This window comes from Eupeodes corollae, chromosome 1, assembly GCF_945859685.1.
Source record: "Eupeodes corollae chromosome 1, idEupCoro1.1, whole genome shotgun sequence".
In the NCBI taxonomy this organism is placed as follows: Eukaryota; Metazoa; Arthropoda; class Insecta; order Diptera; family Syrphidae; genus Eupeodes; species Eupeodes corollae.
In genome coordinates this window covers 161,576,915-161,601,707 of record NC_079147.1, presented here as the reverse complement: position 1 = coordinate 161,601,707, position 24,793 = coordinate 161,576,915, and the positions used below count along the sequence as shown (strand labels likewise).

Sequence of the window (24,793 nt, the reverse complement as noted above, 5' to 3'; positions counted from 1 at the left end):
CTAACGCTTTTGTACAGTTATTTTAACGATTTATGCTCAAGAGAAATAGCCAGCTGTATACCTCCCTTTAAACAGTTCAACCGTAATACTCGCTTTTCTAGTAATACTCATCAACATCGTACTACGCGAATGTGGAATGACTTACCACACTCTGTCTTTCCCAGCCATTCCAATATTAAGGAATTCAAAACCTAGTACTCATACTGTGTCTACATAATAAGGGAAGTATTATCTCCTTGAGTGTGCGCTTATTATAACAAAAAAAAGGTAGAGAAGTTTGTTAGGTGAGGCCCTAGTTCATAGAGGACTATAGCACCACCTTGAGTAAGTAAGTAAGTATGTTCTTGGCAAGAACATACAATTATATGCGTTTTATTTCTTCTTGTACAACACACGTCTCTAAAAACACCCTTTACTTTGATCAAATTAAAAATTTATTACACGCAATTTGCAAAGCTTCTTCTCATACAAAATGTGTGTAAGTTCAATTGAATATCGTTTTTAATTAATTATAAATAAATTCTTATGTTACCATAACCACAAAATAATAATCTTATTTAACTTTAATTCTTTTTTTCAATTCCAGGTGAGTAAAAAATTTCGATACCGAAATCAATGACATAAAGAAATAGTTCTTTTTTAACAAAATACATAACACACGTGAGTTGAATTATTTATTGAATACAAATTTTCTATAACTGTTGTGAAAAATAAATTTAAAAAAGAAGATTCAAACTTGTGCATTATTACCATAGACATATTTATAGGTAAAATATACACAAAAGTATACTTTGGGATTTAAATAAATAAGTTATGTGATATAAAAAATATTTTATTTAAAGGTACTCACAGTCAGTCACTAATTAATTCAGTTTACATAGAACATACCTATTGCATATACATATGTATAATGTATATACCTCATCATTTATAAATACAATTTTACTTGCGACATATAGGAACTATATGGCAACTTTTGCATTCGTGCAAAATTTCGAACTCGAGATTTTAATCAAACATGATATTAAGATTGTAGAGAAGTCGAACAAAGTGGGTCCCGCGATTCCGTCCGTCTGTCCTGTCTGTCTGTCCAGGCTCCTACAGCCTTAACCATTGGGTCGATTGAGTTAAAAACTTGGAATTTAAGGTCTTGATCAGATTCGCGTTAGGCGTTAGTTAGAATTTTCCCTAAAATTTCTTTTCTTAACTTGGCTTCTTTTAGAAGGAAAAAAATATTATTGTATTGCTCCGGGTACCTTTCCGGAGAAACGTTTTTTGTTTTTTTAATTTTCTAAGCAACTTATGAACCGATTTCAATCATTTTTTTTACAAGTTCTTATATTGCCTTAACAATATTTGATTATCAAAAAAAGCATTGAATTTGTTTTCAAAATTTTATATCTCAAAAATGGTTCAACATTTTTTTACGAAATTCAAATGTAGAGCGTATATTAACAATCACTAAGCCACTACATACCAAAAATATTTTTAGAACGAAATTGAAAAATTTTATATATGAAAAACTAGCTATCTAATTAATAATCGCTTCTCGTTGCACAATCGTGGCGGGTTCAAATTACGAGAGATCCAACCTTCAGTTGTAAATTATGCCATGGCATGCCTGGTAAATCCAATGATGTCAAAAACTTAGTTGGATAATTTACAGCTTCGGTAGCATCACAAACTAAATCGATATTTGTATGACACCAAGGCTCCTGGAAACAAATGTTCTATCTTGAGATTTTATTCGTTGAAATCCACAATTTTTGTTGCTAAAATTGTTCTTTCTGTCAGCCACTCATGATTTGTATATTGTCTGTGCACATCGGAAAATATCTGGTCAATGAGAGCATCTTGTGCATCAATAATCCTGCAGAAATCGACCGGTAATTTTATGCATCCAGTTTCATCTATAGTAACTTTCCGTGCTTCGCCTATATCGTATAGTTGTTTTGAGAATGTTTCAGTGGATGGATCTTGAAGAATTTGAACACTTATACTTACTTTTAGTTGTACTGTTTCAATATTACGCTACAGTGGCGATGATTTTCACACACGCCTTGATCTCATCAGCGTATGTTGAACGCGGAAATCAACTGAAAAAAGGGTGCTGCCAAATAGTCTGTCGTTGTCTTTTATATCTTTCAATGTCCTGCCCAACTCCTCAAGCCAATGTTTGTGATTGTGTGCCATAGTGCATTCATCCCAGATGATAATTATACACTGTTTCAGCACTGTGGCCAAAGGTTATTTTGAATATTTAGTGGCAGTGTCTTGCCAGTTCCACCTGGTGCATTAAAAAAAAAATAATCCACCTTGTCCAGCCGAAACGGCGAGTATGATGTGATCATAAATGGTTCTTTGTTCTTGATTCATTAGGGGGACATTGCGAGAAACAATCGCTGTCATTTCTACAGTATGTATTGTAGCTTACGATTCAATTCAGAGTCTTTTAAATCAGATGCGTTTCGATTTGATGAATGTAAACCGAAATGACTGAGAGGTAAGTTAGCAATGATAACGCAAATATCCTTGATAGCAATCAATGCTTCATTGTGCATAGAGTCAATGAATACTATCGTAAGATCGTTGCACCGTATGCGATGTTGATACAATCAAACCATAGAACGTAAAAAAGAAATATAAAAAATAGATAAAAACCTATTCTCAGGCCCACCAAATGTATATGCCATTTCGGAGAAGTATGGCAACTAACACTGTGACAGATTTGTATATATTTGAATTGTATATATTAGATTAATTTAAAAAAACGCTCTTATGATTTTCGAAAAAAAATTTTGATTTATAAAATGGCATTTAAATTTTTGAAGAAAAACTTATTTTGTAGGTAAAATTTTGAATCTTAAATTAGTTTTTTTTTTTAAATTATTTTACTTGTATTAAATGTAACCTCCAATATCAATGTACAATGTACATGAGCCCAAAAGAGCGCACTTATGTATTTATATAACTAGTAAAACGTGCAACGTATACCCAATATACCTTTAAAGGTATTACGTACAACCTCTACGACTACTGCTTACGTGTCACTTCATAGCTAAAATCCAAAACGCCCAAGAGCCTGACTGTAAACAACACATGAATAGCAATTTCTTGAACCTGTTCATAACAACATTAACAAAAAAGTAAGCTGAACGTAATAATTCCATTTTTGGCCCGAAAACAGTACTTTCTACCTTTCAATAACAATTCTTCATTATCATCATAAACATGTCTATCTATCTATCTGCATAAAGCTGCACACGAAAACTATTCTTTATCCGTTTTAGACACCTAAAGAACTACACAACCAATAGGCGATCGCTTTACAATTTAAACACACATCTTCTGCCTCTTTCTTATCTTCAGATTATTTGTTTTCCATCCTGGTTCTTCTAATATGAGATTAAAATAAAGCTATCCAAAGGAAAAAGCTTTGAACGAACTAGATGAATACACAAAACAATTGTTTTCGTTAAGTATGCTTACAAGTATTTTTCAATTCCGGGATGAAATGTCCTAGGATAAGCTGTGTCTTGGGATAAATCGAGCGGTTTTTTTTGACCAATCAAATGGCATTTATATTTTTGAAGACAAACTTATTTCACAGGTATATTTTTGAATCTTAATTAGGTACTTTTTTAAACAGACTCTTTGCATAGAGGAGCAAGTTTGTGCGGTCCAGTCGTGTATTCTTTTTTAATTAAGAAATGTAAATACAGTTACATCTAGATATAGGAAACAATTCAGTGTAATAGATTCTTCTTATATAAAAATTTAAGAACATCACATTTTTATGTTTTTATACTTTAGGTTCATTAAACTAAACAATTTATGAAAATCGTTGAAATGATAAAAATATAGCGGATATATAAGATCATAATGATTTTGTTTAACATTATCACTGGACGGAAACCAGTTTAGGTATTTTAAAATGTTGGTTTCTTTAGAGGCAAAAAGTCTGCGTATTGGATATTGAAATAAATGGCCTTGCACATGAACATAAATACCTACAGAGGCAATGCAAATTTGAATGATAATAAATTCGATGAATTTCAATTTTTGAAGGTGGCACAAAGGCATATAATGTTTTAAAATGTTTTTTTTTTTTCAATTTCAGTTTTAACTAATTCAAAAGACTTTTAGCCGTTTAGAACGTAACCGTGGCGATAGTTTAAAGCTTTTTGTAAAAATTCTCCAAGAGTAATTCTTGGTATGCTTTCTCAAATGAGCTGTTTGGATTTGGATTAAAACTGTAGGTCCCCTCCATCCCTGACAACAGTAGGTACTCGCACACAGGAATAGTTGAGTGTTATAAGTCACTAAGCCCTAGTGCTCAAAGGATTGTTGCGACACCTAATTTATTTATTTTATTTAGCCTTTTTTGAGGAAATCAAAAGTATACTAACTTTTTGTTCATTGTTTGATACCACTTAAGTGATGAAAATATCCGACTTAGTTTAAATCTTTAACGGAAACTTCAAAACACAATTATTTTCCTACTAAGAGAGCTGATATAAATTCTTATTTTAAAGTTCAACATTGCGATATTCTATTTTGCAAAATAGTGTTTTTCAGAATTTCCTCAATTTGAAAAATGCGTTTTTTGTTACAAGGCCTCTTAAATCCTTTTTTGCTTTGTACTTTAAATGAAGGAGTTCGGATACCCATACAGCTCGTCGTTCAAAATTGCCGTACTTCTTAGCCCAAAGAAAAAGTGGTTAGCAAGAGTATTTCTTTCTTTGATCTCAGCGCTGATGTTGTTTTCTGTGTCCACAGTGGAGCCCAGGTAGACAAAGTCCCTAACTACCTCAAAGTTACGTTTGTCAATTATGACGTTTTTACCGAGACGACGACGGTGTTGTAGCTCCTTTCTTGATGACGGACTTTGCTTTGCCCTTATTAACTATTAAACCCATTTTTGCTGCATTTATTTCAATGATGTTAAAGAAATCATATGGCAGTGATCCACCTTGTCTAAAGCCCTTTTTGACATCGCGAAGCTCTGTAAAGTTATTTCCATGCTTTATGGTCTAACCGCACTGATAAGGACCTATCAGGTTATTGTCGATGGGCTTTATACGTTCGCATATTACGGCAGAGAAGATTTTTACAAGCGATGTTAAGTAGCCTCTATAGTTAGTGCAGTTTAGAGGATCTCCTTTTTCCAGTTTCGGGCAAACATTACTTAGGTTCCATTCGTCGAGCATGCTCTCTTCGGACCATATCTTACAGATAAGTTGACATTGTACTGTCAATTAGTCGACAAATTAATTAATTCAGTTAGGTCCTTTTGTGACAGAACTGCACCGGCTAAGTAAATATTTCACACTACAAGTTTTGTTAAGTTCGTTTCCTGAACTTAATCATTGCATTACAATTGGTTTTTAATTGAAATCAATTGTATTTGTTATCGTCTTTTATAAACATTTAGGTGAACTATAAATTAAAACATTGTTCTTAATTGAAATGTTACCTATGTATGAATTTAAAAGTACGTTGTATGTTATTTGTAACAATAGCAATAATATCATACCTCAATATACATTTTTTTTTTTAAACAACAACTTCTTGAATACAAGAAAATATATTAAAAGTTGTTCATAATATTTTTTTGTGTATTCCCTTTCTTTATTTCTTGATACATGTGTACATACATTCTTGTATATCACAAAAAAACAAACAGTCCGGGTCATTTGAAAAGGCATTTCATTTTTGTGTACTTAAATCATAGCTCTGAAGCTTTCATTTTACTAACACAAATTAAAAGACAGTAAGGTCTTACGAACCTGCTCTGAAGTGAGATAGTTTTAATGATATAATTAAAATGGAAAACTTCCGTATTTTTAGAATTAGATGTTTCAAAATTTAACCATTTTTTTCTTGTTCAATTTGGGAATTGTTTTATTATTAACCTTAAGAAAAGTGTTAACAGATCTAAAGCCGTTGACAACCCATTCAAACACACAAAAGACAGCTGCTAATCAACTTTCTGATTGCATAAACTTATTAAAGCTAACTCAAAGCAAAATAGTGATAAAATGGCAAACAACTATTCACTAACTAATGACCCAGTTATTAGCTTTGATTGGTTTTTATCATTGAAACCAATCATTATAATTTTTTTGGCAGTTTTTTTTGGCTATGTAGTACCTGTGGCATGATGTTTAGTGCGTTGGACTGTCATGCAAGGAATTAACAAATCCTTCAAAAGTAATTCTTGTCATGAAAAAGTGCTTTCTCAAATTAGCCGTTCGGATTCGGCCTAAAATTGTAGGTCCCTTCCATTCCTGACAACATTACTCGCACACAGGAATGGTTGAGAGTTGTAAGTCAATAGGCCCTGGTTCCCAACGGACTGTTGCGCCACCCAATTTATTTATTTATTTTTTGGCTATGATTGAACATTTCTGTCATTGGGAATAAATTAACCAATTGTAATTAAACATTTCCCGATTGCAACCAAGCATTTGAGGTTAGACTTGTCAATTGTAAGTAAAACTGACAGGTGATAATACAAAGAAAATGGAACAATTCATCATCTGTTCATTGAAAAAGATTTCATCATTTAAAAATTAAAAATTATCCTTCTTTTTTAGAAAACATCTACAGCTCATTAGCTTCATTTTAATACAAAACAATTTTCTTCTAAATTTCAGAACAAAATGTTCAATGATGAAAACAAATGATAGCTATAACTGGCCCTAAGCCAGACTTAAATGTAATAGTTCTAACTAAAATGCGAAACAATACAAAACTAAAAATTACATTTTAAATAATCGTAATACGATTTGAACCCACGTTTAACGTCTTAAGCCTAGTACATACTTGTGAACCATCTCGTGAACCCATACAAATTTCAGTTTTTGGTTCACCCGTGAACTTGCTCGTGAAGCTGATTGGAGAACAAAGTTGAGAGTTTTCGTTCACGGGCAATTCACGTGCAAAATGTACGGGAACTGTTGGTGAAGCTTTGACATTTGGTTTGTTCATGTTCACAACGTGTACTCACAAGTGTGTACCAGTGAGCAATGTCAAAAGTTCACTTTCTCCACTGGCGAACGTTCACTTCACGAGGAAGTATGTACTAGGCTTTAGTCATTAACATACAGGATATGAACTGGTAGTTGCCAATTTTATGTTGATGTCACCTACACGAAAATGTTTGAGGTGGAAATGATAACCACATGAGTGATACATAGTAAAGTCAGAAAAAATACCCTGATTTTAAAAATATGTGTCCAAGACGTTTTACTTTCAGCCTTCTGCTTGCCAGTCGGTCATAACTTTTTTCCTATAAGGTATAGCCAAAAGATATAAAACTTTTTAAGTAAATGAAGCACGATACGAGTTGTTTTACAAATTTTGAAACACGTTTTTGTTATCAAAGGAAGCTTACTTATATTTTTGTATCAATCTTGTGGTTTGTTTATTGAAGGGAAAAAGTTTTCAGGGCCTTAAGTTGAAAAATACATTTAATACAGCTTAAAATGCGTCTACACAGCAGAAGGCTGCAACCAAACAGTCTTTTACACACATTTTTGTAATGCGTAAAGTTGTCTATCATCTTCAAATATTTCGAAATATTAGTCTTTCCGAAAATATTTCTTAATTTAAAAGAAAACATTTGTAGCTGATAAAAAAAACATCCAAATCAACACTTTCAAGTAAAATTGTCAAGAAATTTTGTTTAGGATAATGAGATATGCAATACGGGTTTAACAAATTGCTATAGTTAAAGTATTAACTTTAGCAACATTTTAAGAGATAGTTTTAAATTAGCTAAATAATTTGTTTAGCTTAGTAAGTTGCTAAAAATGACTAATATTTTAATATATCGTTTAAAATCGTTTACATCTATTAAATACAAGGTTATCCTTTTTGGAGTTCCAATAGTAAACGTGATATTTCTTTTTTATTAAAAATCAAAAATCGTCGGCCACCACCGATTTTGTGAATGGTCAGCTGATTTCAGTTGTTGTGCAAGCTAGACTATGATGCACAGGTCTTACAAAAACTGTAACTAATCCAGTCTTTTCAAATTTGTTCACAATTTTTCCAATCGCTTGCGTAGTTGGACGATTATGTAAGCCATAATGTCCTCTTAAAGCACGATATGTGGCTGTGGAAGAATCATAATTTTTATAGTTGGGTTGTGAAATACTTAAGCGATCCATTTTCGTAAATGTCAGACTTTCAACTGAAAAAAAATGGTTTAACAACTTAGTTTTACTATGTATTGTAATTCAAATAACTTAACAGTAAAATGGATTCTTACAGTCTTTTTTTGAGGTACCAATGACGATTATATTGTCAATGTACCCGAAAGCATTCTTTATATTTTTTATGACACGATCAATGACGCTCTGGAAAGTAGCTAGTGCAGCAGACACACCTGATGGTAACCTTTTACATACATAAGGACCTTTTATCGTATTTATTACTAAATATTTTTTTGAAACTGTTGTAACCTCAAACTGTTGGAATGCACCTGTTAGTTCTATGACACAAAATATTTATGGTTTTCTTGAAATCCACACAAATTCTTATTGATCCACCTGGTTTTGTACCAAGACCAAATAATCCTAGCTGACATAACCTGTCTAATTCTACTTCAACCTTAACTAGAAAGGAACCGTGTATGCTCTGCGAAAAAGCGGCATATAATGCGAATTAACACTTTCATAAATCGGCAGTGTAACCTTCGATATCATTCGTTAAATTTTTTCAAACACCCGACAACCATTACCTTTCAAAAATTTAGTTGATTCTAAATTTGACTTTATATGACTTACTTGACAACTCTTTGGAACCGACAATTTACCACATATAAAATTGCTTCTCTAATTTGGTATACCTAAGTTTATTCAACCAAGGATGTCCCAATATGGGTATGACTTTGCAAACACCTAAACAGTCCAACAACTGCCTGTAAATTAAATAAATATTTTTTAAGAAGTAAATGACTAAATAACTTGACATGCTCCAGTGTCCACTTCCATCTGCACCTTACTGCCTTCAATTATGACAGACAAATTGAAAATATTGTTGACTTCTGATCATCGGTTTCGTCATTTATACGTCTTATTTGTCTTCGTCCACGTGAACTATTGCAGAATTTTGCAATATACCCTGGAGACTTGAGCATGTAGCATGTTATTTTTTAGTTGGACACTTGTACTTATGGTGATTCCCACATTGCTTGCACTTGCGGTTTGACATATCACTATTACGATTTGAGTTTTGTGTACCATGCGGGGACTTCGACTTTTGACTGTGACAAGAATTGTACTGATGTTGATTTATTCTGCTTTTGACGTGGTTAGGCTTTATAATTTGTTGATCCTCTGCGATAAGTAACAATTGTATAGCTTTGTCTGAGACACATTCGAACTTTGCGTCATCAAAGAAATTTTTCGTGTATTTTCTTGTTACACAAATATAAATTTGTCTCTCATTATTTGATCTAGGAACTCTACAAATTTACAGTCACGTGACAAACGGTTAAGCGCAACTATAAAGTCTTTTAAAGGCTCACCTGCGTTTTGACTGATCTGATAAAACTTAAATCTTTTTGCGATTGCAAATTTCTTTGGTGCATACAATTTACGGAGCAACGACACAAGCTCGTCGTAGGACTTCGTATTTAGATGTAGGCTTCAGAACCAATTAGGGTTATGAAAACGGACGTCATTTTTGCTTCGGGGACTTCATTGCGATTCGAGTACTCTCCTAACCTGTCTATGTATTCCTCGAAGTCGTCTCCAGGAGCAAACGTTTCCATAGATCCAAGCAGTTGACTCATTTTTTTAGTTGGCTGGTTATCAGAAGTAGAAGAGAGCTAACTTAAGTAAAATGAAAAATTATTATAGTGTAGAACAGATGTGTATGACTCCACACTCTAGTACTCTATTTTAAGTATAACAATATTTATAAATCAATTATATAACTATATAACAATGTAAAATTCCAGTTCTATGCTTTTGAAAACGCAAAATAGATAACTTAGTTATTATTTATTTGCACATATCTATCGAATAAAAAAAACCGCGAGTCGAAATTCGTGCTGCGGTAATGGAAAGTTGAGCCTAGATTGATTACAAGTATACTCCTACAACATGAAAATAAAATATTACTTTAAAAATATACAAAACAAAACAAGTAAATAAAATATTATTTCAACAAAACTTAATGTATCTATTCAAACGAACCGCGCTGTATATGCACAATCTTCTGTTTGCAGTTGGTATAGATATGTTACAAGAATTCATACAGATTATGCACATTCACAATTTGAATTAAAAAAGTTCTTTTTGCGGGGGTTGCATCACTTAAAAGAAAAACCAAAGCAACACCAAAAAGGAATACATGTATCTTTACTCCCCAATTTCCACACCACTTGCTCCGAGAAAAGCTTTTTTCAAACAAAATATATGCTAAGACTTTAACTTCACCCAAACTTACCATATGTTTTTGTAAATGTGTGCATATGTATCTATGTATTTGTATACCTGAATATGTATTTTTGTTTTATTTCAAAACCACCAAAGAACCACATTTTTACCCGACCAACAGCAAGAATGCAAAGCATATACGAATGCGCGTATCTATGCATCACAAGCCGTCTATCTAGCAGATATGCAACTGCAGTGGCACCACTCGTCATATGCTTTTCAATTATAAACGAATCCCATTGTGTTACTTGCAGACGTCATAGTACGAGAGTCCGTTGTTGTTCTGACGTACACAAAGCAAAGATACTTATAAACAGGGCCGCATCTGATTTGTGTCATGTAAATAGGCCCTAGTGACCTACAACTCGAAACAATTCCGGTTTGGGAGTAATGTTTTTGAGGGATGGAGGGGACCTGCAGTTTTAAGCCAAATCTGAACGGCTAATTCGAGAAAGCACTTTTCGTGACAAGAATTACTCTTAGGGAAGTCGTGAAATCAACACAAGGTGCAGTACGGGTTAAAAATACTTTAGATGGCACAGACACAAAAAATAACTTAAGTCTTTTGTTTTTAGTTTTATGTTATTCTTAGGCTTTATCTCGAAAGCCACCCATTCGTTTTTAATGATCAAAAACTTTAGAGCATAAACTTAAAACCAGTCTTAGAAATTGTTTCTAAGGGAAAAAACATCAATATGGAAGTCAAAAGAAGTATGCAGGTTGTTAGCGTTAAGAGCAGCATTTTTGTAATAGGTTTAAAAAGGCAATAGTTTGTATGCTGATGGGGAACGTGAAAGAGAAGACATGTCTGACTTTTCTCGGATTAGTTTAAATATTAATCTTTTCTAGAGGAAATGGTGAGTCCGATAATCAGGTAACACTATAATTTGGTGAAGAAAGAGAATATCAGCAATTTTGACGTATTTTTGGAGGGTTTGCAGATTAATAAGTTTTTAACGATCTTCATAAAGTGACAAGAATAGATTATCATTCTAAGGAAGACCGCGGAGTGCAAATCGAAGAAATCTGCGTTGTAAAGATTCAATTCTTTGAGAGTGAAAGTTGAAGTAGAAGTCTAACAGAGGTAGTATGTAAGGATTTAGTGACATAATGGTTCGAGAACTCTTTAGACCAACGTTTTATGAAGCCAAGGGATGACTTGGCCTCGTTAATAATATAATCAAAATGGGCAAATTGTTGCAAATAACTCCTGTTTTTGCGAAAAGAACAGACAGAAGGAATGATAACAATGTGCATAATGTCAGTTCAGTAGGGAACTGACAGTCCGTAGCTGCATTGAATTGTAAGAAACTTGTATCACACCAAGTCTAAAAGGTGAAGTAGAAATAACCTTTGTTGTTTTCATGTCATTAGTGTTAATAAAGGTTATTAAAATATCAATGATATTAATAACGTCGTTGATAGTTTAGACAAATAACAAAAGACCAAAGTGGTTCCCTTGAGGGACTTTTGAATTTCCATAAATAAGATCGGAGATAAAGAACCTGAAAACAACTCTTTATCGGTGGTTCTCAAGATACAATCTGAAAATAAAATAAAAAAGGGTGTGAAATCAAGGGCTTAAGGTTTAAGATAAATAATTTGTTGACTGATTTTATGAACTAAAGTCTGTAGTGATTACATCCACTTCATTCCGTTTCTCTAATTCGTTAAGTTTTTGGGCACCTGTTGTTGGGATGAAAAAATAGGTATACAATGAAAATAGAGAGAGTCCTAGATAATACTTTTGAAAAGCAATTGGAGACAGTTTGGCTATATGCCTAATTCATAACATTATTGTTGGATCCTCTTTTATAAACAGAAAAAATAAAGGACTCTTTCCAAAGCCTTGTGCAGATAGGGAGAGAAATGCAAAGACGAAACAAGCGCTCACTTTTTATTAATACTGTAGGCAGACCATCCGCACCAGAAGAGAAATCTTAAAGTAGACTTAAGTTTTTGTCAACAATATCATCGCTTATTTCGATTTATGTAAAGGATCAAATAAAAAAATATAATAAGGTTCTTCAAGGTGATGACTGTACGATTGGCTGAAGAATGAGACAGAAAAACTTGTAATAGTTTTTGATTTTAGTATTGAAACCTCTGGCATAACAGTCCTACGCACGTCAAGGGTACTACGATTTGTGTAATAAAATTGTCATTAAAATTGTGTATATAATACCATCTATTAATTGGGATACGGAGTTTTTTTTTCCAAAAATTATGACACAAATTAAAGGCCAATTTCTTTCAGTTATTTTATTTGAGAGTTAAGAAAAGAAAAAATTATTAATGACCCTTAAGTAAGTAAGTAAGTTAAGTAAACTTTCCAATGGTTTGAATATCCTTGACAACAAATTTAACTATTATTTATAATTTTGAGGATTATTCTGTTGTATACCTTTTATACAAATTTAATAAAATAAACCACCAACGAACTTTCATCTGTTTTGTAAAAGCGATTCCATCGAGGAACCTGGTGTCCTGAAAATACATCATAATACATGTAGCATTTAGTGTAGCCACAGCTGTATGCAATGACCATTGTAGGCAATGAATGAATACTTGACGCTTTTTGGTAATTTGCCAAATATGTAAAAAAAACTCCAATAAACTGACTCTCATCTCGATAGACGATGTCCGAAAGCAAAATGGAACACTTCCTGTAATTTAATGTATAGCCCATAGCAAGTTTAACAAGGAATTATGCTGAAATTTAAATCAAAAGTATGAAGTCGAACTGCAAATGGCTTTAAGACTTTCATATCAGATGCAATTATATGCCTGAAGTTGTAAATTCCACACAACATGTCTATTTTATAGGAAAAAGTGTAAGAACCGCCTTAAGTTGTGTACAATGGCGAAAGCATTAAAATCAAACTGCTTCGTTATAATGAATAAACAATGGATGTGTTTTTGGAAACTAAAGGGACTTTTAACAATATACAAAGCGATGCAGTCAAAAAAGACTTAACGGCTCTCGAAGTAGAACATTCTTTTACTAACTATATCATGTGCATTGTGAATGACAAAATAAAGACCGATCAAGATTGAGGTTTGTAGGTAGGTACTAGGTAGTTATGACAGTCACAAGCAGCCCTTGATGCGGCCGATTTGGTATCATAAACATGTTGGACCTATTTTTTGAAAAATTAAAAGATAGAAATATAGTATTATGACTTATGAGGAATTATATTGACAAAATTAACGACTCTAGAGGCTTTCCGTCGCATTCAGAAAAGAAATCAGGTAATTGATTTTCATTTTGGACAATTCATCAAGATCTTTAAGGATTGCCTTTCAGAAGCTTTACATTCTAGAAATAGTCAGGGCAGGACATTTGCAAAGAAAGTGAATCACAGTTTCCATTTTATGTTGGTTTCGGCAGCTATGAAAGTGAGTATTGGGAACTAGGCCATATATTTTTGGGTATGGTACAGCCCGCTAGACTGTTACACCTGCGGTTGGATTCTGTCAGAAAAATTGAGAAATATTTACCCTTCACGCAGTTGAGGTATGAAGGGCCAATGTTTGCCGAGCCAACTCATCAGCCCGTTCATTTCCATCAATGCCACTATGACCTGGAACCCAAAAGAAGAGTGTCACGGAGGTTGATGTTGACACTTGGTAGTCCATCCCGACATTGTTGGACCAGCATATAGGATGTTATGGCTGAATTGAAAGCCATAACAGACCCCTAACTGTCAGTGCAGATAGATGTGTTTCTATCAAGACTGAACTAGGTGGTATAGAGAAAAACGCCTTAAAGCGGTGTACTCTCACCACTTCTATAGATTCTTGTCATGAACGAAATCCTTACCAAAAAACGGGACCAAATCCAAATCTGCAATCATTGGTCAAGTTCTTCATTTTTGGTAAACATGATGGCGCTATAATAAGTCGATATCACCATTTTGATTGACAGCCAGGAAGTAATAAAATCGTATTTTTGGCCCAGAAATCAAATCGCAGGCTGTAAGAAACTGTTGCAAAAATCTAACGGTTCTTAGCTTACATTAGATTCTGCTGGTAACTATATGTACACTTTAAAGCTATATTATAAATAAGAATTTATGTTCTTACAATATTTGCTAATCATGATTAATAAACTACCAAAAAAATACTAATACTAATGTGCCTGAAAACGAAAAGGCTGTTAAACTGACGTGGATATGTACAACACTAGACCAATCCCGTACAAAGTCTATTATAAGCACCCCATCCTACGGTATTATTTTAAATTGATATTTTTCTATTCAAAAACGAGACAAGATAAGTACAGGGGCACTACTATGTAGCTCGATTCTACTTTTGATTCTATTCGAAACTCATTTCCGATTCTACTTTCAAATCGTACTACCTATGAAAGCAGTATCGGATGCCGGTTAAAAAAAAACTTTTTTTCAAAAAAAATTTGTACTTTCGAAGGAGTATTGAGTAGACAGTTTAAAAAAAAAATAAAAAAAAACATCACATTTTTGAACACGAATAATTGTTACAAATGGACACCGTTGGCATTTGGTTCAATTTGCAGGGAAATTAGGAACAGTACGAGCAAATTAAACCCAGAAGAATAAGAGATAATTCCAAAAGTAAGAAAAGGTTTGTACATAATTTGAACGTATTCTTTATGAAAAATGTATACTTTTGTTTTAGTTTTGTTAAGAGCTATAGTCTTTCTAAATACAGATTTATGTTCTTACTTAACACCATATCATCCTACATGACTACTCGCAGAAGACAAAATGCTGTTCCGATTATCATTAAGTTATCAGCAGCATTGAATATGTTGGAAGAAGGTTACCAAAACTAAATCAGTGGTTACAAGAACGCTAGAATTGCACAGCAAACCATGTCAAAAATACTTGCCAAGGATTTGACTTTAATCGAAAGAGTCCTGTGCTCGCTGATAATGAATTTTGAAATGAATGAGGAAGAGAAACGAAAGTCCAAACGCTATTTTTGAAAAAATTACAAATCCCCGGTGTAATTCGGTGGTAGATGGAACTCATATTTAACCATTTACTTACAATTTGCCAAAAAAAACTTCGCTCGCAAACACATTTGATGTAGAGTGATTATTTTCGATTTTGCCCTGTTTTGAATTCTACTTTCGAGTTACGTAGTTCCTCGTTAATTCGAAAGTTCATAAGTTCCCGATGAACTTCTAGAACTATTCGATTCTCGTTGTAAAGAAAGTAGTCAAATAGATACATAGTACCTATTACAATTTTCGATGTAGATTCGAGTTACATAGTAGGTCCCCAGTACTTAAAAGTAAAAGAGGCTGATAACTTTCCATTCCGTTTTGTCGATTTGTTTGGCTTAACAAAATATTCATAACAATATTTTGTGCGAGATAAAAAAGGCATCTTTCTTTGTTTTCCTTGTATGAGTCGAAAACCATTACATATAAGTTTTTTTTGTTTTTGAAGGTTTTCGTGTTTTTTTAAAATAAGTTATAATTTAAATTTTTCTAAAGGATTAAGTAAAAAATACCAACATATGTTGCATATGATAAAAAAGTATGATTTCAAAATTAAATTTTTGCTACCGAGATTTTTAGTCGAAAACCAAATTCTACCAATTGATGTAGCATTTCTTGAAAATTTGTATTTTATAGACACAAATACAAATCAGATTTTTCTAAGAACAATATCCTACGTTAACAACAAAATTAAGCACAGAATGCAATCATTTCAAATAAAAAAAAGAGGCTGGGATGCGACCCACACTGACAACTTCCCATCCCGTCTGTCGATTTGTCTTGATTAAAAGTTTATAGGTTTTCGTGTTATGTTAGAAACGTTGTCAGTTGAATTATTCTTAATTTTTTTTTAAATTATCAACAATATTTTTCGTATAAAGAAATACTTTAGGTTGAATAAATTTTTGTTAAATAGATTTTTATTCGAAAACAAATTTTTACCAATGAAAAGATGAATGAAATTAATTTGAGAGTTGTCAAAAACCGAACATCAATTTTTACGAAATTTGCGTACTTTTTTTGTAGATTTTAACGGACTGTTGGATTTAAATAGAAAAAAACTACTGAATATCGAAAACAATATTTTCTGTGAAGTAAGAACAAAAATTGAAAACAATATTTTTATTTTTGAAAAGCTATTTTAGTCAGAAGTAAAATTTTATCAAGTTTTAGTATTGTTTTTTGTTCCTTTTTTTTGTAAAAAAAAAAACTGTCAATTCGATTTTTCTCAAAATTTTACTGAATGTTGAAAAAAAAATTTTTTTAAACGATAAAATTAGACGAACGCCAATATCTCAAATTTTTGAAAAGATATTTGAGTCGAAATTCAATTTTTAAGAACTTTGAGAAATGTGTTTTTTAGGTTTTTTTTTTTTTAAATGTCAGTTCGATTTTTCTCAAAATTGTTCTGGATGTTAAAAAGAACATTTCTTATAATTTAAAATTAGTTCGATGCCATATTCTCAAATTTTTGAAAGATATTTGAAGCGAAAATCAATTTTTACTAACATTTGTTAAAATTTCTTTTAAGTTTTTGGTTTTTGTAAAAAAACTGTCAATTTGATTTTTTGCAAAGTTTTACTGAATGTTGTAAACAATATTTTTTTAAGATAAAATTAACTTAAAGCCAATATCTCAATTTTTTTAAAAGATATTTGCGTCGAAATTCAATTTGTACCAACTTTGAGTAATGTTTATTTTTGGTTTTTATTTTTTATAAAAAATACTGTCAATTCGATTTTCTCAAAATTTTACTACATATTTTGTTTTCGATGCACAAAACTGTTTTGAAGATAAACTCATTTTGTATTCGTAAATTTTTTTTCAAAAATATACTGATTTGGTATCACGTTACAATATATAATATACAATTTAATTCAAGTCTGTAGCGTTTTTCATTCGTAAGATATTAAGTGTTATCAAAAACTGTCACCTTTTTTTAAACTGCTATTTTACAAAAACCACCCACGCAATTTTCTTGAAAACCCCTTTCTGCATAGTTCTGCATTATTATCTGCATAACAAAATTTATTCCAAGTTGCTATCTCTTCTGGTTCTTGAGCTATGGACGACGAAAAAAACGTCGCGAACGTACGGACGTACGGACGTACTGACGTACGAACGTACGTACACACGCACATATTTCTAAACATCTTTTATATCGACTCTAGGGACCTTGAAACGTCGAGAAATGGCAAAATTTTCAATTTGACAAATCGGACCCATTACAATAACTTAATATAGGAAGTTAATAAATCCATTTACCAATTTCGCGTACTATTTTTTGTAGATTTGAATATTTATGAAAAAAACTTACTGTATTTTTATTAAAATTTAACTGAATATCAAAAACTATATTTTTTATAAAATGAAATTTCTTTAAGCCTATATATTTATTTTTTAAAAAGATAGTTAAGGTGAATATCAATTTTTATTAACTTTTTGTAATGTTTTTTTTTAGGTTTTTATTTTTTGTAAACAAATTTCCGAAAGTAAGTAATGTTCTTGTTCAAAAATGTATAGATTTCGAAATAAATTCAACAATAAGAACGTCGCTGCTTCGATAGATTTAAAATTTATATTCAGAGTATTAAATCTGTATTACATAGGTAAGACTTCAAAATCGACTTATATCACTGGTCTGGTTAATAAAGGCTTTCACCTAAAAAAAAATCTAACAGTTTTGAAAATTGGCACACTTACTAAGGGATGTCTGGTGACCTTAAAAAAAAATTCCGAGGAATCCAACGTGAGCTCTAGCGGCAGTTAAGAGAAGCATGGAGATTGTTTCAGTTTTTCACGTTTATCTCAAAAACTATTTGTCGTATCAAAAAAATTGTACTCCACAAAATTAAAACTCATTTAATTTTATTAAAAAAGCTTCCATGATTTTTTTTAGTATCTGTTAGAGTTTTTAAAATAATTCTAGCGGCAGTAAAGAGAAACACACGGTTTTTTCGGTTTTTCGGGTATATCTTGAAAACTATTTGTTTGTACTTGTTTTAGTTTGTTAAATAACTCTTTAGACATTTAAGGAAATTACGTGCTGTTTTTTTAGGTGAACGCAATTTTTTTCGTTCATTAACTGGACTACCAATATTCTCTGGAGATCGAGTTTAAAATTCACTGAGATTCCTGCCTTATCTTCCACATTTCTCACGCATTTGTAATCAAAAGTCGCTCGATATATAATCTAATCAATCACCGGATTTCTATCTACACTATTCACACTTATCTTCACTGACCATCCTCCAATATGAACAATTGTATGTTAAAAAAAGTAAACCATTATTTTTTTGTATCTCACAAATACAGCCCTGGAAATGGAAAGAAACCAGAATTTGCGCTGCTTTTCATATACATTCGACTCATTGTTGCTCTCCAAGTTCCAAGTTCAGTATCAGCACTTCAGCTTTTAGTTTGAATACAAACTTTGGGAACGAAAGTGCTCGGTCGCGAGTGCGAATATCTCTTACCCCATATCGCGATTCTTCTTCATCCATCTCACTTCCCACACATTTCCCAGCTATCTCGCTCGATATAGCAAACTACATCAGCTGCTATAAAAGTTGTGTAACCACCTCAAGCCAGGTGGGACGGTTTTGTGTACGTTTCGTGGTTCGTTTTATCGTCAAGTTGAGAACAAAACATAAACAAAACTCATTTATTATTTCAACGAGGAAATATGTCATCGAAAATCTTCCGAGCGGTTATTCTTGGAGCCCCCGCTTCGGGGAAGGGCACAATTTCAAAGCGTATTGTTGAGAAGTTTGGCTTCGTGCATATCTCACCGGGGGACATCCTTCGGTTGAATATTTCGAATGGAACGGCGCTGGGCAAGAAGGCCAAGGTGTACATGGATGAAGGCAAGCTGGTTCCCGATGAACTCATTATCAAGTGTGTGTCTGGGCGAATAATCGAAGCTGGCAACAGGTCATGGATGTTGGATGGGTTTCCACGCACAGTTTCTCAGGCAGAACGTCTTCAAGCTACGGACCCTGTTGATGCCGTCCTTAACTTAGATGTACCAACAGATGTGATAATCGAACGGGTCAAGGGTCGTTGGATACATCTTCCGTCTGGTAGAGTTTATAATGAGGGTTTCAACAGTCCTAAAGTACCATTTAAGGATGACGAGACTGGAGAGGATTTGGTGCAACGTGATGATGATAAACCAGAAATAGTGCGCAAGCGATTGGAGGTCTATCACGAGGCCATGAAGCCGGTTCTGGAGTTCTATGAGAAGTACAATTTGGTGACGAAGTTTGCTGGTCGAACAACGGCAGAAATTTGGCCAGGAATTGAAAAGTATTTGCTCAAGAAGACCGAAGCGGTCGTAGCTAAAAGGCAATAACGATGCGGCGCGTCAGCAGCGTCGCAAAACAACAACGAACGAAAAATGCCTCAAAAGTTTAAAAACCTGCAACTATAATGTCGTGAAACACAAAGACAAATAAATTCATAATCATACTCTTACAAGTGCAAACGTTGTAACCTCATCCATAGTTCATAATGAAAATAAATGTTTATATTTTTCTGTTAATTGATTTTATTCTGAATGATTAATTTAAATATTGGAAACCAAATTAATCGAGTACACGTTTGCGTTTGGCCCTTTAATGGCTTCCTATTCCAAATCGCCCGCTGGCGGCCCGATCGACTGAATCTTGCTAAGTTGTTTACGAACAAACATATGGATATGAGTGTAGGGAGCGAAACGAAACGAAACGCTTGCCATTTCGCTGTCAATTGATGAGATTGAGATGACGGTTTTTGTATCTTTTGAGGAAGCGATGCGATATGTGCGTATTTTGTTTTATTCCCTCATTCCCTTTCGATTCCCCCTTCCGCCCTTAGTCATGTTTATCGTCGTGCCAACTAAAATTATTCGACTTTGACCTTGCGACAGAATGTTTTTATGTGGTTTTTGTTTTTATTGATAAGATGAAGCGATGTGCTTTTTTGAGCTTTTTCTTGTTGTAGGTATATCGGGGGTAAATTGATTAATAAAAGCTTATTTGATATACAATCAGTGGAGCGTTAAGTAAACTTGTTTTTGTTTTCATAGTTTCATTCTTTTTATTCAGCGTTGCCACAGTGTTTTTTTTTGTTAACATTGTTAAACGAAATGTTACTTCTTCTTAATTTTTAAGAAGTTTGTTTACTATTTTACTTTGTTTACGTTTTGTTACACTTTTTTATCAGGAATATTATTTAAATATTCTATCGAGAAAATAAGCTGTTTCTCTGTTGCGGAAATAGAATAATACTTTTTTAAAAGGATTAAGATGTCTTTATTTCCAACATTGTTTTAAAATTGTTCTATCATTTCAGGTTTTTAAAATATGTGACTGTGAAAAATGCTAAGAACAACCAAAAATAAGGGTTTTTAAGGCTACGTTAAGACTCAAAATATCCACTAAAAATAAATTGTACGATGATTTTGCGAAGTACAATGAATAATTTTAGCATATAGCTTAATTTTTGAAAATTGTCAGTGATTAGTCTTTATTAACTTTCCAGAGAAAGTTATTGTAATGGATCCGATTCGTCAAATTGAAAATTTTGACATTTATCGGCGTTTCAAAGTCCCTAGACTCGAAAAAAAGATTTTTAGAAAGATGTCTGTGCATGCATGTGTACGTACGTTCGCGACGTTCTTTTCGCCGTCTGCAGAAAGATGCAGAAAGGGCTCTCAAGAAAATTGCTTAGGTGGTTTTTTAGGGGAGAGTACGACAACTTTGGCGACAAAGTTTGATGACGGATTTGTATAGAACAGTTAAAAACAAGCATTTTTTACTATGGGAGGGGGGGTCTATCTCCCGCCGTTTAAGTGGTAGTGGCAATTAAAAAAAAATATATACATTAAATGGAAAAAAATAATTTAAAAATAACGGTAATACTTACAATCAAGCATTATACCCTTTTTTAAAGCCAACATTTTTGTCTATGAGCTTGTTTTTAAAATTTGCACAAATTTTGACTTTAAAACTATTTTTTTCAAAAACTATGCATAGTTTTGACATGATTTAAAAACAAGCTCATAGACAAAAATGTTGGCTTTAAAGAAAGGTATAAAACTTAATTGTTAGTATTACCGTTATTTTTTAATTATTTTTTTTTCAATTTAATGTATATATTTTTTTTAATTGCCACTAACGCCTAAACGGCGGGAGATAGACCCCCCCCCTTCCATAGTTAAAAATGTTTGTATTAAGCCCCTCTACCAAAAACCGTTACTATATCTTGTCGCCAAAGTTATCGTATTCGTGCCGTTTTTTACAATAGCAGTTTAAAAAAAGGTGAACATTTTGCTTAACCTTAAATATCTTACGAACCAATGATTGTAACATACCAACCCAGTTTATTTTTGGAAAAAAAATCCAATGAACGGTTTTTTATAAATCGAAAAAATGTTCACCTTGAAAATTCTACGAATAAAAAATGATTATGTCTCCAAAACAAATTTATGCAACGAAAAAAAAAAAACGTTTTCAAGATCTGGTAAAATTTTGAGAAAAATCAAATTGACAGTTTTTTGTATAAAAAATAAAAACCTAAAAAAAAACAATACTCAAAGATGGTAAAAATTGAATTTCGACTCAAAATCTATTTAAAACCTTGAGATTATGACCTCAAGCTTATTTTATCTTATAAAAAATATTGTTTTCAACATTTGGTACAATTTTGAGAAATATTAAATGGACCTTTTTTACAAAAAATAAAAAACTTAAAAGAAATTTTGCCAAAAGTTGGTAAAAATTGATTTTCGACACAAATATCTTTTCAAAAATTTGAGATAATGGCTTGCAACTAATTTAAACACATAACAAATAGTGTTTTCAACATTCAATAAAATTTTGATAAACATCGAATTGGCAGTTTTTTTTACAAAAAATAAAAACTTAAAAGAAAATTTAACAAAAGTTCGTAAAAATTGATTTTCGACACAAATATCTTTTAAAAAATTTAAAAGTATGGCTTCGAACTCATTTTACCTTATAGCGAATATTGTTAATAACATACGTACAAAATTTGAGGAAAATTGAATTGAAAGTTTTTTTTCCCAAAAAATAAAAACCTAAAAAAAATTAATACAAGTTTTTAAAAATTGATTTTCCACTCAAATATCTTTTCAAAACTTTGGTATATTGGTTTAATGCGACTTTTATCTTTTAAAAAATATTGTTCTAAACATTCAGTGAAATTTTGAGAAAAATTGAAATTACAGTTTTCTTGCAAAAAATAAAAACTCAACAAAAAGACAATACTAAAACTTGGCAAACATTTATTTTCGACTCAAATAGATTTTCAAAAATTAAAAATGTGGTCTTCGAACTTTTTTTATTTCACAGCAAATAAATGCGATATTCAGTAGTTTTTTTTTAATCCAACAGTCCGTTTTTTCCATAAAAAAATACAATCTACAAGAAATAGTACGCAAATTGGGTAAAAATTGATGTTCGGTTCTTGATATCTCTCAAATTAATTTCATTTGTCCAATTTGTAAAAATTTAAGAAATGCTACTTAAATTGGTAAACATTTTTTTTTCGACTAAAAATCTATTTAACAAAACTAGATTTTTAACCTAACTTTTTTTTATATAAAAAATATTGTTGGTAATTTTAAAATGTTTAAGAATAATTTAACTGATAACTTTTTTAACCCAAAATGAAAACCTGCAAACTTTTAAGCTAGGCAAATCGACAGACGGAATGAAAAGTTATCAGTGTGGGTCGCATCCCAGCCTCGTTTTCAACAAACCTTGAATTCAATACTTTCATAGTTTTGCAAATAACTCTTCAAGGTCATTTCTGTAGCCAATATGCACTTCTTCATTGGTGTTTATAATCATGTGATATTTTTTTTTTATTTTTTTCATTAATTTTGCCTTCAAAGTCAATTATTTCAAAAACAGTTTTTTGAAACAACTTAATTTAAACAAATTTATAACAACTGTTGTCTTTTGTTTTGTAAATTATTTTTTTTTAGATCTTAAGTAAATTTTTACAAAATTGTCCCTCTCGCCTAAACTATAGTCGAGATAGACCAATCCCCTCAATATAGTTAAAATGTTTGTATTAAGCTCCTCTACCAACTACTTACTTCAAATCCTTCAAATCCGAACTTTGCTTTAAAGTATCTGCTAAGATTTTAAAAATACCCGTTTTCAACATTATTCTTCTTTTAATAAATATGATTTAAAATCATCAAAATGAAAATAAATAAAAACCATCATTAGTGTTCATATATGCGTTTCGTTAAATAATATTTATTAAAATAAACAGTGTTCATGGAAAAAACAATCCTACTGTTAACACTCAAATATTTTTTCTTCATTATTCATATATTTTTAAACCTTCTTTACGTAATGGGGTTCAAAATTACCCCAGATCATATTTGAATACTTTTAACTTTTTTATTTTTAATTTAATTTTTATGGGATTAATAATAATTAGTTAAGGAAATTCAATTTTCTAATAATTGTATGTGTTTTTATGACCATTGACTTTTAACAGAATTTTGTTTGGAAATAATTCATAGACCTGGGGTCCACCAAGAAAACTTTTTTTGTTTTATCACTGTCGGATCTGGTTTATATGTCTTTTGCTCTTGAACAGAGGTGACATTTAACCTTTTGCGAGGAAGTCTCTCGGACTTCTCCCATAAGGTGCAAGGCACCCAAAGTAGATTTCTCTGTTTTGGTTTGTGTGCAGGCTGTGGACGGCCATTCACTTTTAAACTCCGTCAAACTCCGCCTGAACGATGAACTTTTAGTTTCTGAATAAATTGCTGTTTTTATTTTGTGGGTTGAATTCTTGAAATATTATAGTTCTTAAATACAACCATTCGGTAAGCTAAGTGTTTGACGTATGTAGGCCTAAATAAAAACCGAACACACCGACTCCATTATATCAAGTATCATAACAGGCATATTTTGAGAACTAAAAGTAGCTTTCTTATGTGACTTATGTTCTATCACCAACGCCATTCTTTCAAAAAATTCAAAGATAGATGAGTGGACGGGCCAATACTGTTTCCTGTCATCTAGAAATTCCTTTGTTACAGAGGGTCTCAGCATGTATCTTTACTTTTCGCAGATTGTTCCCAACATATAGATTGAAACGTTGCGCCGGTAGTTGAAATATGATGGGATCAACGACATCAACACATCCTATGCGCAACCAAATCCTGTACTTTGATGAGAGCTTAACTTTTACTAACCACTAGTTTTACCAAATATAAAAAAGGAATAGGATCTTAGCACTCGAGTTATAACTCACTTTTTCTTTATTTTAGTATTTCCAATGAAATTTTGTTCAAAACACGATTTTACATTTAAAGCTT

At 32.1% G+C, this 24,793-nt stretch overlaps 2 protein-coding genes across 2 annotated transcripts in view; both read left to right on the top strand.

Annotated features, from left to right (window-relative positions):
- Positions 1–24,793, top strand: part of LOC129954073 (protein tipE) — a 181,265-nt gene that overhangs the window by 98,702 nt on the left and 57,770 nt on the right. The gene's annotated exons all lie outside the window — the stretch shown is intronic.
- LOC129954074 (GTP:AMP phosphotransferase AK3, mitochondrial) lies at positions 18,855–19,987 on the top strand. The gene has a single exon (XM_056067728.1). The coding sequence runs from the start codon at positions 19,130–19,132 to the stop codon at positions 19,796–19,798; it is 669 nt and encodes a 222-aa protein (XP_055923703.1). The 5' UTR covers positions 18,855–19,129; the 3' UTR covers positions 19,799–19,987.